At 38.9% G+C, this 14,878-nt stretch overlaps 1 protein-coding gene and 1 non-coding gene across 3 annotated transcripts in view; both read right to left on the bottom strand.

The window, feature by feature from the left end:
- Positions 1-14,878, bottom strand: part of CLIC4 (chloride intracellular channel 4) — a 78,241-nt gene that overhangs the window by 34,672 nt on the left and 28,691 nt on the right. For both annotated transcript variants that reach the window (XM_055574104.1, XM_055574103.1), the window contains one exon: positions 4,287-4,396. In XM_055574104.1, the coding sequence (XP_055430079.1) occupies positions 4,287-4,342 (56 nt within the window). In that variant the 5' untranslated portion in view covers positions 4,343-4,396. The remainder of the gene's footprint in view (positions 1-4,286; positions 4,397-14,878) is intronic.
- Positions 5,324-5,395, bottom strand: TRNAC-ACA (transfer RNA cysteine (anticodon ACA)). Its single transcript has one exon. It is a non-coding gene; the product is annotated as a tRNA-Cys (tRNA).

Here is a 14,878-nt window from a genome sequence, read left to right on the forward strand (position 1 = left end):
AATCTTCCAAACTTTATGCTATGATAATGGCAACTTACTGTGAGTCTGACTCACACAATGTTACAAATGGTGCGCAGACTTCTAAAGCAGAAGGAAATTAGTGACACCACAAAGGATGAGAGTTTCAATGTTTAAGATAGGAATGGAAAATGAAAACAAATACTGCTCAGACTTTTAAGGGGGTTTTCTCCAATTTACTTATTTTCTCTGAGAATATCATGGAGGAGGAATTTTATGCACTGGTAATATAACACTGCTTTTAGGGATTTCTTTGGAAGGAATGATGCTAAAGCTGAAACTCCAGTACTTTGGTCATCTCATGCGAAGAGTTGACTTATTGGAAAAGACTCTGATGCTGGGAGGAATTGGGGGCAGGAGGAGAAGGGGACGACAGAGGATGAGATGGCTGGATGGCATCACTGACTCGATGTATGTGAGTCTGAGTGAACTCCGGGAGTTGGTGATGGACAGGGAGGCCTGGCATGCTGCGATTCATGGGGTCGCAAAGAGTCAGACATGACTGAGCAACTGAACTGAACTGAACTGAATTCCTTAAAGTTATCATTTCTACTCTCAATTCCCCAAACCAGAGTTTACCCTAACAACTACATAGCCACACTCAGCTATATCCAAGTCAGTGTCTCAGTGTGACTGACTGTCTCTCTCATTACTGTTCTCATGCTTTCTTCTTTCTCTTCCCCCAGCCTACCTCTCAGGCTTATCTGTGCTCTAATGATGCTGATCTCTGATTTAGGAACTTCTGAGCACAGTAAAGATAGTGGAAGTCTTTAAATAAAGATCTTGATCACTGCCATGAACCTGTTAGCCAGAAAGGCCCTATAACACCAGTGTGATAAAATAATCAATTCTATTCAATGAAAGGTTTGAACATGGTTTGATATGAATAGTTTCTAATAAGTATGGTGAAGATATTTAACATGTAATGGACACTGAAGAAATGTCAGTTTACTTTTCCCTTCCTCCTTCCTGAGATTAAAAACGAGGTAACTGACCTCCAAGACGGAGAAGGCAGTGGCACCCCACTCCAGTACTCTTGCCTGGAAAATCCCATGGGCGGAGGAGCCTGGTGGGCTGCAGTCCATGGGGTCGCTATGAGTCAGACACGACTGAGCGACTTCACTTTCACTTTTCACTTTCATGCATTGGAGAAGGAAATGGCAACCCACTCCGGTGTTCTTGCCTGGAGAATCCCAGGGACGGGGGAGCCTGGTGGGCTGCCGTCTATGGGGTCGCACAGAGTCGGACACGACTGAAGCGACTTAGCAGCAGCAGCAGCAGACCTCCAAGAAGATGAGATAGCTTGCCCGAGGTCCCAGGGAAACCAGGGACAGGGCTCTCTCTGCATAGATCCAGGCCTCTGCCCCTCACATTTTCTACTATGCCATGGTTGCTCCCCTTTTGATGATGTGGTAACATCTTGAAATGTGCCCCACACTTTATTATTTTCACTTACATTTGCCTGAAGCTTTTGTTCAAATGGCAGTTGATAAAAACTTAAATTCCTCCTAAAGCCTACAAACTTTTTTTTAATCTAAACGTTCTGTAATATGATTTCGGCATAAACCGAAAATTAGGTTTAGAAATTACTCCCACAAAAGTCTTAAGGCAGCACTGGCAGGCAAGCAGCGGGAGACTGCTCCAAGCCTCACAGGGGCATATGATACCACCAGCGTGGGCATTAACACCAACTGAGCTGCAGAGAAAACCTATCATACAGCGCCAGAACCAGAGACTGGCTTGTTCCTATGGATGAAATGGCATGTAACAATCATTTTTTCAGAGCAGAGAGTGGGCTTCGAAAAAGCTCTCAGTAGAGTTCTATTGCTCTCCACCAGCTTGTTCTGGGATCAGTACATTTCACCAAGAAATTAGGCAATTAGCAGAAAAAGCAGGAAAACAACCACTGTGGGCACCAAATCTTTTCTCCCCCACAGCTTTCTAAAAACAGTCACATTTAAAGTTTTAAAAATTATGAAAGGTACTTTTTACTACATGATGTTTTATTCTTCTGTGACAACTTTATTCTATTGACTTTTTTTTTTTTTTGAGCCAATGTTCACTTTCTTGAGGTACCTTCTCTTTGAAATCTTAATTAAGACTACATATTAAGGGTGGTGTTGTTGCTCAGTCGTGTCCACCTGTTTAGCGTCCCCATGGACTGTAGCCCGCCAGGCTCCTCTGTCCATGGAATTTCTCGGACAAGAATACTGGAATAGGTTGCCATTTCCTTCTCCAGGGATCTTCCCGATCCAGGAATCAAACCCATGTCCTACTTGGCAGGCAGATTCTTTACCACGGAGTCACCTGGAAAGCCCATATAAGGGTGAAACTCATAGAAAAGGTCTGGAAGGATGATAAACACCAAACCTAAGTTCAATTATCTCTGTGAAGGGGAACTTGATGACCATGGTTGGGAATGAAGGGGACTCATTACCATGTACTAGCTGTATATTTTTAACTGATCTTAAGAAGGTTTTGTTTTTTTTTAATATATACTGTAGACCTAAGATTTTTAAAGAAAGCTAAAGAATATAGGCTCCAATATTCAGTGCTCTCTGTTGATTTAACACAAAGCTCTAGGAAATAAACATATATCTTGAGGAGTAGATTTTCTGTCAGGAAACCCTGAATCTTTCATCCCACTTCTCACATGTCACTTTTTACATGTCGGGTACATTACATATACAAGCCCTAAACATATACAAGCCCTCAAATATCAATCAATTTCCAGGAATAATGTCTTAAAAAGTTTGTAAGTGAAAAGTGAAACAGATGAGTTAGAAATAGCTGTGACGAGTTCACTTCCTTTTCTGAACCAGATTCCCATCGTTTTTTGTGCTATTACTGGTATGTACCACAATCAAGCACTGTATTGAGCTGTTCAAAGAAGGCTTTTTTCAAAGCATGGCAGTCAACTCACTTGCTCCAAGCCAAAAATGGAATAGGAGGAATCCATGTATTTTAAGACACACTAGGGTGTGTGCTTGGTGGCATGGTCTATTTTTAGGAGTTATATTGGGAAACTCCCTTTGTGAATGCGTGTAGGAAAAAAACAGTAATAGAAGGGTAAGTATAAATTATTTCATTCTTACAACAGTCCTGTCCAATATGAGCTAGGTTTTTCTTCAAATGATCCTGTAGTTTTAATTCTTATAATTTCCAAGGCTTACTTCTATGTTCATATATATAACCAAAGGGGTTCCTAGAAGACTTGATGACTTATTTTCAATAAAGAAATTTTAAGTCCTCAAAATCTAATTAAGTGAAACAAAAAAAAAAATTTTACGGTCCCAGAGAATGATAATAGATAACAGGGAATGGGATTACAGCTATCAGATAATTCTCACCTTGTGATGCCCAGAAGAAGAATGCACATGAATTCTGCTACCCACCAAATGACAGCCTGTCAATATTTTTTCTTGGATACTGTTCATGATTGATATGCTTAAAAAATAAACAGCAAAGCATGTTGTGGCATTTGTGTCAAGAGGAATACATTTCCACTGCCACATCCTAAATTGTCTATTGGTATAAATGCTCTCAATCCTTGGCTTAAACCTTTTTTTTAAAAAAGTATGAATGTTCTTTGACTCGGATCTGTTTGCTAGGGGAGAACAAAAGTTCTTGAGGAAAAAAGCTTACGGCTTATCAGGGCTCTTCACAGCCCTCTCCACTTTGGTCTATGGAGAGAAAATTAGAAACATCCCGCAACTAGCAAGAACAATCACAGGGCCATAGAGCAAGATAACTGCTCTTATTCTATAATTGTATTTAACCAAATATGGTCAAAATCATATTATAAAAAACTCCTCTTACTCCCTAAAAAGTAAATTAAATGAAAAAGACCACAGCAGTAATCAGCCTCCTAAAATTCCATGCTTAGCTTTAAAAATCCAGATACATAGGCTATGTGTTTCCTAACACATGAGAAGTCATCTGCTTAGAAAGTTCCTCATAGTTCCATGCTCATCCTGTAAAGTCAAAGATGTCACTGCATCTACACTAAAATAGCTCCTGGTGCTGCTCTTGAAATATAGGGTAAACATACAATAAATTCTTAAAAACACAGAGTGGTCACATGCAATATACTGACACTGTGAATTATCCATAATACTCACGCAAGTTGAATGTGTCCATCATTCAGCTGAACTTTAATACATTTCTTTAGAGAACATATGCAAGCAAAGTGAGAGATGGGGAGAGGATCAAACTGAAAACAGTAAAGTATGTACTCAAGTTGATCCCCAACTATAACCAAATCTTACCTTTTCAGGTCAACAGTTGTGACACTAAACACAACTCCTTTGAGCCAAAGAATCATGAAGAGCCTCTGGGAAAAGGGGCAGTTTCCTATGCTTTCACCATCACTGCCAGCCTGGGAAACAGAAATGAACATTAAAAAAAATGTCAAAGTGATGATACACAAAACTACAGATCTTTTTCTGAATTTTTAATCAAGGGTACAAGGAGACAGGGAAAGTTGCTCTGTGGAAGGAAGAAACTCTTTCATTGGCCTCTTTCTCTCTTATTTATTTGGCCATGCTTCGTGGTTTGCAGGATCTTAGCTCTCTCTGACCAGGGATTGAACTCGGGGCCTCAGCAGTGAAAGCGCACAGTCCTGACCACTGGACCACCAGAGAATTCTCACCTCTTTCTCTTCTTAAAAATGGCTAGCCTAATACAGCATTGTCCAAGAGCACTTTCTGCAATGATAGAAACTACCTGAGTCACCACTGTCCCAAACAGTAGTTATTTGTGATACGTGGCTAGTGAGTACTTAAAATGTAGTTGGTCCAACTGAACTGAATTTTATTTACTTCTAATTAATTTATATTTAAACAGCCACATGTGGCTAATGGCTACCATATTGGATAGCACAGGTATAATCAACCCCTAGGGGGAACATATATCCTTGCGTTGGGGCAAAAACTATCACAGGTTTTGTGAAATGTTAAGTTACTTCTTACTCTATGAGACAGTATTCTTTACAGGGCAACATTAAAAAAAGGAAACACATGCTTGCCTCCAAAGAGTAAAATAATTACCAACCTCCCCCAGTATTTAAATCGCCAATTTAAAATAATAATTTTTAAATTATTCATTACAAAAATCCCATATCCTGTTTACACATTTCTTCAGGGAACAAGAAAATAACAAAAGATATCTCTAGAATAAGTTATCTGTGAAAGTTGCATCCGACTCTCTGTGACCCCATAGACTGCAGCCTACCAGACTCCTCTGTCCATGGGATTTTCCAGGCAAGAGTACTGGAGTGGGTTGCCATTTCCTTCTCCAGGAGATCTTCCCAACCCAGGGATTGAACCTGGGTCTCCTGCATTGTAGGCAGACGCTTAACCGTCTGAGCCACCAGGGAAGCCAAGTTATCTGTAATCCTACTCAATTGATTTCACTGAGCTCAACAATGACACAAAATTTTCCTAAAAATCAGAGTGAGACAAATCTTTAACTCCATCATGTAGGTCTCTGAGTTTATAAAGGAGGGAGGGAACAGGAAATGAGAGAAAGAGCCTGCAGGGTAGAAGAGAACACTCTGACACTGACCAGCAGCCAACACAGCCCTCTTGACCATGAAGTCTATGAATAGAGCCAGAAGTTACCTTTCAACAAGTCACTCGAAGATGTTGGTAAAAGTACTGTTTATTTTCCTAAAGTAATTCTCAAAAACTTCAGAAGCCATTTCAGTAAAATGCTACATTAGTAAAGTCATTAATTCCTATACAACAGGGAAATGGAGGGGAGTTAAAACAAAAGCAGTTACCTGATTAAAGATAATATTGATACAACCAACAAAATACATGGGCATATAAGGAGGCTCTCAGAACTCCACCCTAATCACATAGCACAGGATATGCTTGATTTCATTAAAAAAATTTTTGATCATTCTTTATCAGTAACAAAACACCAAATTGTAGCCAGCATGAATTATATTCATTTCTAATACCACAACTTGTACAAAAATTTACTTCCTAAAGAAGGTCTAGTTCTTAAACTTTGGTGTGATTAAAGACAACCTGAAGAGGGGCTTCCCTCGGGGCTCGGGTGGTAATCTGCCTGCGATGCAGGAGACTGGGTTCCATCCCTGGATCGGGAAGATCCCCTGGAGAAGGAAATGGCAACTGACTCCAATATTCTTGCCTGGAGAATTCCATGGACAGAAGAGCTTGGTGGGCTACAGTCCATGGGGTCACAAAGAGTCAGACAAGACAGAGCAACTAACTAAATTTTCAAGGAGAAAAAGTGAGGCATCTGCTGGACACATGAAGAAACACTGATTTGGAAAAGTTAGGACAGTAATTTCTTCTTCAGAGCACAAGTCAGTTTACAGTACTAAGTCATCCCACTAGGTTAAATGTATAATAAATCGGCACCCAAATCTGCTTTTTAGAAGAGGCTGCCCATCTAAACAACATATGGAACATGGATTAACATACAACTAAATTTATCACAGATAAAAAGGTAACATACTACCTTTCTACACAGCTTAATGATTAATATTTTCATATTTCATACAAAACTGTAGCTTCATATGCCCCACTTTTCTTTTATTTTTTGCATTTTTTTCCCTCCCGGTTTTAATATCCTTAGCAGCAGAAGTATAAATATAAGAAAAAGTAGAACAAATTGAGACTTACTGGAAAAGCAGTAGTTTGATAGACAAAGAATGAGTATGGCTTATCGTCTTCATCCTATTCCATTTATTTAATCTATAAAATTAACTGTATTTTCCAAGTCTCTGTGACAGCAGTGTGAAAATAAATAAATTGGTAAAGAAGATGTAATAAAGATGTTGTATCTAAGCACCTGGAAACACATTAAACTGCAGAAACACTGGAGGTATACCACGACTGCTACAGGGCAAGGACACTGTGCCTCAATTTCCTGCAGCGGCCTGCACAGCGCAGCCCAGAGCACGGACGGGAGAACACTGGCACGTGAACTGCTTCACGAAAACCTGCTCAGACTACAAATGTCCCTGTGTCTTCACCTCTTTTGTCTATAATTTTCCACCGGTTTTACCAATTTACTTCTCTTTCAGGTATAGCAAAAGCTTGTTACACATCTCATACTCCTCATCAAGCTACTTTCCTTTATGCACAAGTAAAAACATAGCATGTAGGAGACTTCCTTGGTGGCCCAGTGGCTGACTCCGTGTCCCAATGCAGTGGGCCTGGGTTTGATCCCTGGTCAGGACATCTCATATGCCACACTAAGACTTGGTGCAGTGAAATAATTAATTAAAAAAAACATAGTATGTGCACTCTCCAATACAAATTCTGAAAAAGGCTTTTTATTAACTACTCTCCTAAAACTCAAAACAATTCAAATAAGAAATAGTACCATGAATAAGTTTTTCCAAAGTCATAAGACCACTAGAAAATTGGGAGTTACTAGTCAGATGATATTTTCATCAAGTAGAGTGAAACTGTGGAAAAACTCAAGATTTCCAGTAGTCATAAATCAAAACTTTCTCTTTTAATCCAAGTTGTACTAATAAAATTCCATTTCAACAAAGTTAAAGGATCTAAATCAATCTTTTGAGTATCAACTACAATGAATAGTTGGTCCAACCAACTGAGGAGGGTATTATGGTACAATGTAGTAAACAAAAAGCATACTACAACTGGGAATCATGGTATCTTATTCTACACTGTTTTGCATTGATGACAAAAATGAACATATAGCATTTAAAAATGTACATACAGCATTTTAAAAAGCATACATATAGCATTTTTTCAAAGTTTTGCTTTTTCTTTTTTATTTCTTCTAACAGTAACATACACATTTTCAATTTTTTTATTAAATGAAAGATTCTTTAAACTCTATAGTGCTTTAAAATTTTCAAAGTTTCACACACAATTTCATATAATCCCCAAATTACCTTTTTTTACTCCTACCCCTCTACTGCCCCTTTCTCCTTCCATCCCCTCACTAGTAGCACTAGTTTGCGCTTTAAATCTGTGAATCTGCTTCTTTTTATTCACTGGTTTGCTGCATTTTTTAGATTCCACTTATAACTGATATCATACAGTACTTGTCTTCTGTTTGACTCATTTCACTTAGCATAATGCCCCCTCCCCAAGTTCATTCATGTCGCTGCAAAAGGCAAAATTACATTCTTTTTTATGGCTAAGTAGTATTCCATTGTATGTTATATATATGTGTGTGTATATATACACACACATACATACCACATCTTCTTTATCCATTCATCTGTTGATGGGCTCTTAGCTTGTTTCCATATTATTTACCTTGGCAATTGTAAATAATGCTGCTATGAACACTGGGGCGCATATACCTTTCTGAATCAGTGTTTTTGTTTTTTTCAGATATATTCCTAGGAGGGGAATTCCTGGGCCACATGGTAGTTCTATTTTTAGTTTCTGAAGAAACCTGTATACTGTTTTCCACAGTGGCTGTACCAATTTACATTCTTACCAACAGTGTCTAAGGGTTCTCTTTTCTCCACACTCTTGCCAACATTTGCTATTTGCATTCTTTTTGATGATTTCTTTTCTGACCAGTATATGGTGATATCTCATTGTGGTTTTCATTTACATTTCCCTGATAATTAGTGATGTTGAGCATCTTTTTATGTCCTGTTGGCCATCTGCATTTCCTCTTTGGAAAAATGTGTATTCAGTTCTTCAGGCCATTTTTTAACCTGGTTGTTCTGATGTTGAGTTGTATGAGAAGTTTATATATTTTGGATATTAATGGATATTAACCCCTTATCAGTCTATCATTTGCAAATATCTTCTTTCATTCAGTAGACTGCCTTTTCATTTTGTAGTTGGTTTCCTTTGCTGTGCAACAGCTTTTAAGTTTCATTAGGTCCCATTTATTTATTTTTGCTTTTGTTTCTTTGCTTTAGTCGGCAGATCCAAACAAACATTGCTGCAATTTATGTCAAAGAATGTTCTATATGACTTCTAGGTTAATCTAATCAAAGAAAGACATTTCATGAATTTAGCAGCTAATTTAGACAAAATCCACGCTAAAAGTTGGGCTTCCCTGGTGTCTCTGCAGTAAAGAATCTGCCTGCAATGCATGAAACACAGGTTTGACCACTGCGTCAGGAAGGATCCCCTGGGGAAGAAAAGGGCAACCCACTTCAGTATTCATGCCTGGAAAATCCCATGGACAGAGGAGCCAGGAGGGCTACAGTCCATGTGCTTGCAAGAGTCACACAAGACTTAGTGACTAAACCACCACTACCACACTACAGGTATACTTTAAAACCTCATTTATCTATGCTTTCCTCTAGAAATTTTTATAGTATCTGGTCTTACATTTAGGTTTTTAATCCATTTTGAGTTTGTCTATGGTATTAGAGAATATTCTAATTTCATTCTTTTACATGTAGCTCCAGTTTTCCCAACACCATTTATTGAAGAGACTATCTTTGCTCCTTTGTATATTCTTCCCTCCTGTGTCATAAATTAATTGACCATAGGTGGGTGGGTTAATGGGCTTATTACAAATCTATGAATCTGTCTCTGTGCCAGTACCACACTGTTTTGATCACCGTAGCTTCTGTAGTTCAATCTAAGGTCAGGAAGCATGATTTCTCCCTCTTTGTTCTTTCTCAAGATCGTTTTGGCTACTCTGGATCTTTTGTATTTCCATACAAAATTTTTAGTTATTTGTTCTAATTCTGTGGGAAATGCCATTGGTATTTTGATAGGGATTGCACTGAATCTGTAGATTGCCTTGGGTTGTTGTTCAGTCACTTAGTCACGTCCCACTCTTTATGAACCCATGGACTGAAGCACCCCAGGCTTCCCTGTCCTTCACCATCTCCTGGAGCTTGCCCAATCTCATGTCCATTGAGTCAGTGATGCCATCCAACCATCTCATCTGCTGTCATCCCCTTCTCCTGCCTTTAATCTTTCCCAGCATCAGGGTCTTTTCCAATGAGTCAGCTCTTCGTATCATGCGGCCAAAGTATTGGAGCTTCAGCTTCAGCATCAGTTCTTCCAATGAATATTCAGGGCTGATTTCCTTTATGATTGACTGGTTTGATCTTCTTGCAGTCCAAGGGACTCTTAAAAGTCTTTTCCAGCACCACAGTTCCAAAGCATCGATTCTTTGTCTCTCGGCCTTCTTTATGGTCCGCCTCTCACATCTGTACATGACTACTGGAAAACCCATAGCTTTGAATATATGGACCTTTGTCAGCAAAGTGATGTCTCTGCTTTTTAACACACTGTCTAGGTTTGTCATAGCTCGTCTTCCAAGAAGCAAGCATCTTTTAATTCCATGGCTGCAGTCAATGCAGTGATTTTGGAGTCCAAGAATAAAGTCTATCACTGTTTCCATTTATTTCCCCTGTTATTTGTCTTGAAGTGATGGAACTGGATGCCATGATCTTAGTTTTTTGAATGCTGATTATTTAACAATATTAATTCTTTCAATGCAAGAGCATGGTATATTTTTATGTTTGCATTGCCTTTAATTTCTCTCATCAGTGTTTTATAGTTTTCTGAGTACAGGTCTTTTAACTTTACTACTTTTAAAACAAAAACTGAAACACTACAGAAGGTCAGAGCTCCCCTACCCTTGAACCATTCACTAGTCATTCTTCTAGATTTTTATTTTCTACATACATACTACTTTTAAACATGCGATCACACTGCATAGCTTTTTATAACATTTTATTCCCAAACTAATATAATCAGTCCTCTGGAGACTGTAAATGTCCCAACCAGGATGGCATCAGAGAAGGCCAAGGAGGGAGCCAGGGCCTTCAACACTGCCAGCCAGTGATGAGAACCCTCCCTTCTCCTTGGTTGGAGGGAAGTGGGGTGAGGGGTGTCAGAAAAGGAGGCCTAGAACAGAGTAGTCAGGACTTTCGAGCTCAACCAGCTATAATGAGGCCACTTCGAACTAGGGTGTCAGTAGAGACCACTTGGGGAGCTGGAACTCTTATCCTGGCCCAGCATACTGAGAAGCCTCCCACCTTGGGTATCAGAGGAAGCCAAGCGGGGCACATGGACTTCTGTCTCTACTTGGACATCTAGCTCCACCCGGCTTCTCCTGCCCACCACCCTTCCTCTCTGCCGCCCGCTTCCAGACAAGTGTCAGAGAAGCCTTATTTGCATGTCAGAGAAGTTTAAACCAAAGGTTTAAATAAGATCCAGAGTTTCATAACATAATAAGAAAATGTTTAGGCTTCAACTGAAAATCACTTGTCATACCAATAACCTTATCAAACTGAATTTTAAAAAAAGCAATCAAAAGATGACAACATCAAGATGACAGAAATGTCAGAATTATCTGACAAAGATTTTAAAGCTGCCATGATAAAGATGCTTCAATGAGCAAGTATGAACAGCTTAAAACATAAAAACAAACATAAAAATAGCCTCAGCAAAGAAATTCAAGATATAAGGAGGAACCAGAAAACAAAACACTGGAGACTCCCCCCACCCCATGCCCATTAGTAAAGGATCTGGTAAATGTTATCAGCCCACCCGAGTGTGGAAGTCAGGGCTAACCCATGTGGCCTTTGCTGGCACGGGTGGGAGATGGGACCATATAGTTTTTCCTGTAGTATTTGGAGTAGAGCAGCTATTGTCTGAAAGTTTTCTGTCTTGCTTAGGCCGTCCCTTTCCTGGTTTTCTGGCTAGAAACAGCAGCCTTCTGTTGGTGGTGTTTTGTCTGCAGCTGTTGGTGTTTCCAGGTTGCTGGTTTCTATAGTGCCAAGTCTGGGATATATGAAGCAAAAACTCAGGAAACTCACCACCACCATCCACTACTCGATCTTCCCAGAAGTGCAAGTTTTTCAGATGTATTAAATTTAAAAAGCAAAACTAATACAATGGATTATTACTAAGCCATAAAGAAGAAATAATGCCATTTGCAGCAACAAGGATAAACCTAGAAAGTATCTTAATAAGCAAAGTTAAGTCAAAAAGACAAATATTATATGACATCACTTACATGTGGAATCTAAAACACAACACAAATGAACATTTGGAAGTGGAAAAGAAAATGAAAACTATATAACTGAATCATTTGGCTGTATTTCAGAAATTAACACAACACTGCAAAGCAACTATATGTCAATAAAACTTATAAAAATTAAAAATAGATAAAAGGTGGTAGTATACCTACATAAAATGAAGTGCTGATACATTCTATAACTTGGATGAACTTTGAATAATTATGTTAAATAAAAGGGGCCAGGGACTTCCTTGGTGGTCCAATGGCTAAGACTCTGCACTCCCAATGAAGGCGGCCAAGGTTTGATCCCTGGTCAGGGAACCAGATCCCACGTGCTCCAACTAAGGCTCAGTGCAGCCAAATAAATAAAAATATTTAAAAAGTAGCAATAAAGTTTAAGAAAAAAAGCAGCTAGTCACAAAAGATCACATTATTTCATTTATATGAAATATCCAAAATAGGCAAATCCAAAGAGACAGATTAGCAGTTGCCTAGGGCTGAGGGTAGGGGAGAGGGGTTGGAAAGAAAAGGGAGTTGAGAAGGACTGCTAATGGGTAGTCATTTCTTTTTGAAGTGATAAAAATGTTCTAAAATTAGACTGTGCTGATGGTTGCATAACTTTGTGAGTATACCAAGAAACCACTGAATTGTACATTTTAAATGGGTGAATTGAGTAATATCTGAGTATCTTGATAAAGCTGTTTTAAATGTATATACAGATTACAAGTAGACAAAGATTACATACTAGACAAAACTTTAATTTGGAATACATAAATAGTTTTTAAATTATGGTTTCATATTACAGAAAACATTTCCTTAAAAATTAGATTATTCCAAATAATCAAAGCAAAAACATGAACAATACCACAGACAGAAACAACCACCAATTCCAGACAAATAATGAGTCTTAGCATTCATTTAGGTTTTGCTCTTATAAAAAGGGTAGTGTTGTTTAATCTGCGATCGAGAGCTCTTCTTGTACACTTTCTATTCCTCACCCACTCCCGTCCCACCTCTGTTGTAATTCTTGAATTGCCCAATACTAGTATTTATTCAGAAACTAACCAGATTAACTACTACATTGCAAAAGAGAAGTCAGTGGTAAGAGACATAAATATTTTTAATGTTTTACTAATTCAAGGTTAAGGAACTGCTCACTTAGAAAACCCAGTTTAATCAGTTTTCAGAATAGTCAGATTTTAAAACACCCTAGGAAGAAAGTTTTAACTTCGTTTCTCTATATTTCTTTGAGTTGAAGGGGCTGGGGGTGAGGGGTGCTATGACTAGGGGAAGAGAAGGAAGCATCATAGAAATAACTCCATAAATAAAGGCAACGGATATGTAAAGGAAGAATTACCACATCCCAAGCTCTGCTCATGTAAATAAAACAAAGTCAGTCAATGACAGGACATTGAAAAGACCTCAGTTGCTACCATTTTTCTTGTTGAGTATTACCAATCCATGAAGTCTACTCTCCAGATGAGAGCCAGTGCAATTTAGAGAAGAACAGATTAGTTTGAAAAGAAATTACATGAGGAATAGATACCAGGATTAGACGAAACTCCAGGGTAGGCTGTTAAGAGTTCATGTGAAACATTTACCATGTTGAAGATGAACTCTATACTCTCCCAAAAGCAGCTCTTCACATGTTTTAATCTAGTTAACCCTTATATCCTTCTTGCGCAGCAGAGGATGGTGGTTAAGAGTTAAGAGTCAGACTTCTAGACAATTCCAGCACATCCCAGCTGTGTGACTTTCAAAAGTGATTTAACCTTTCTGGACCTGTTTCTGTCTTCTATAAAATGGGAACAGTAACATGAACTACCTAACTGGATTGTTTGGAAGAACTGAATGAATTAATATATTAAAGGGCTTAGAACAGCACAATGCACTAAAACAGGGAGATGAGGAGTGAACTGTTCATTGTATGTCCTTTCATACTTTTTGTTATTCATACCATGCACATGAATCTTTCAGTTAACAACAACAACAAAAAGTAAGCAATCAAAAACCTTCCTGCATGCATGCTAAGTCGCTTTGGTCATGTCCGATTCTTTCCGACCCTATGCACTGTAGCTTGTCAGGCTTCTCTGTCCATGGGATTCTCCAGGCAAGAATACTGGAGTGGGTTGCCCTGCCCTACTCCAGGGGATCTTCTCGACCCAGGGATCGAATCCGAGTCTCTTCTATCTCCTGCATTGGCAGGGGGATTCTTTACCACTAGCTCCACCTGGGAAACCCCCAAAACCTTCCTACCCTAGGAAATTCCCTGGTGGTCCAGTGTTTAGGGCTCTGTGCTTGCACTGCAGGACTGTGGGTGGCACAGGTTTGATACCTGGTCAGGGAACTAAGATCCCACATGCTGTGTGATTCAGCCAAAAAAGAAAGAAAGAAAGAAAAAAAACTTCCTGCCCTCAACATATGAAAGTTAAGTGAAACATAAATTATAGATGAATGTGGAAAAGACCTGAAAATAAAAGGAATCCACGTAGAAACTGGATTCTCAAAACCTTAGGATACACAAATCTGTAAGGAAGTGGGTTTAAAACAGATTACCAGGTCTCACCTCCAGACACTGATTCAGAATGTCTGTGGTGGGGTACAGCAATCTGCAGTTTTTAACAAGCACTTCAAACAATTCTAATTCTCATGCATTTGGTGGGCAGAACATATTTTGGCAAACACTTACACAGAGGGAAAACATGCCAAAAAATAAAAGACAGGAAAGAAGTTTACTCCACAGTTAAACTTTGAATTCCTCATGACGGCTTTTGGACTCTGCTCTTTGTAAGCCAGCAATCTAGTCACAATTTGCTAGGGTAGGATTTGATAAATAACAGCCTCCTCTCATACTTTAAAGGAATGCCAAGCTATCTTGCCTCAAACCTGG

Source organism: Bubalus kerabau, chromosome 3 (genome assembly GCF_029407905.1).
Source record: "Bubalus kerabau isolate K-KA32 ecotype Philippines breed swamp buffalo chromosome 3, PCC_UOA_SB_1v2, whole genome shotgun sequence".
Classification (NCBI taxonomy): Eukaryota; Metazoa; Chordata; class Mammalia; order Artiodactyla; family Bovidae; genus Bubalus; species Bubalus kerabau.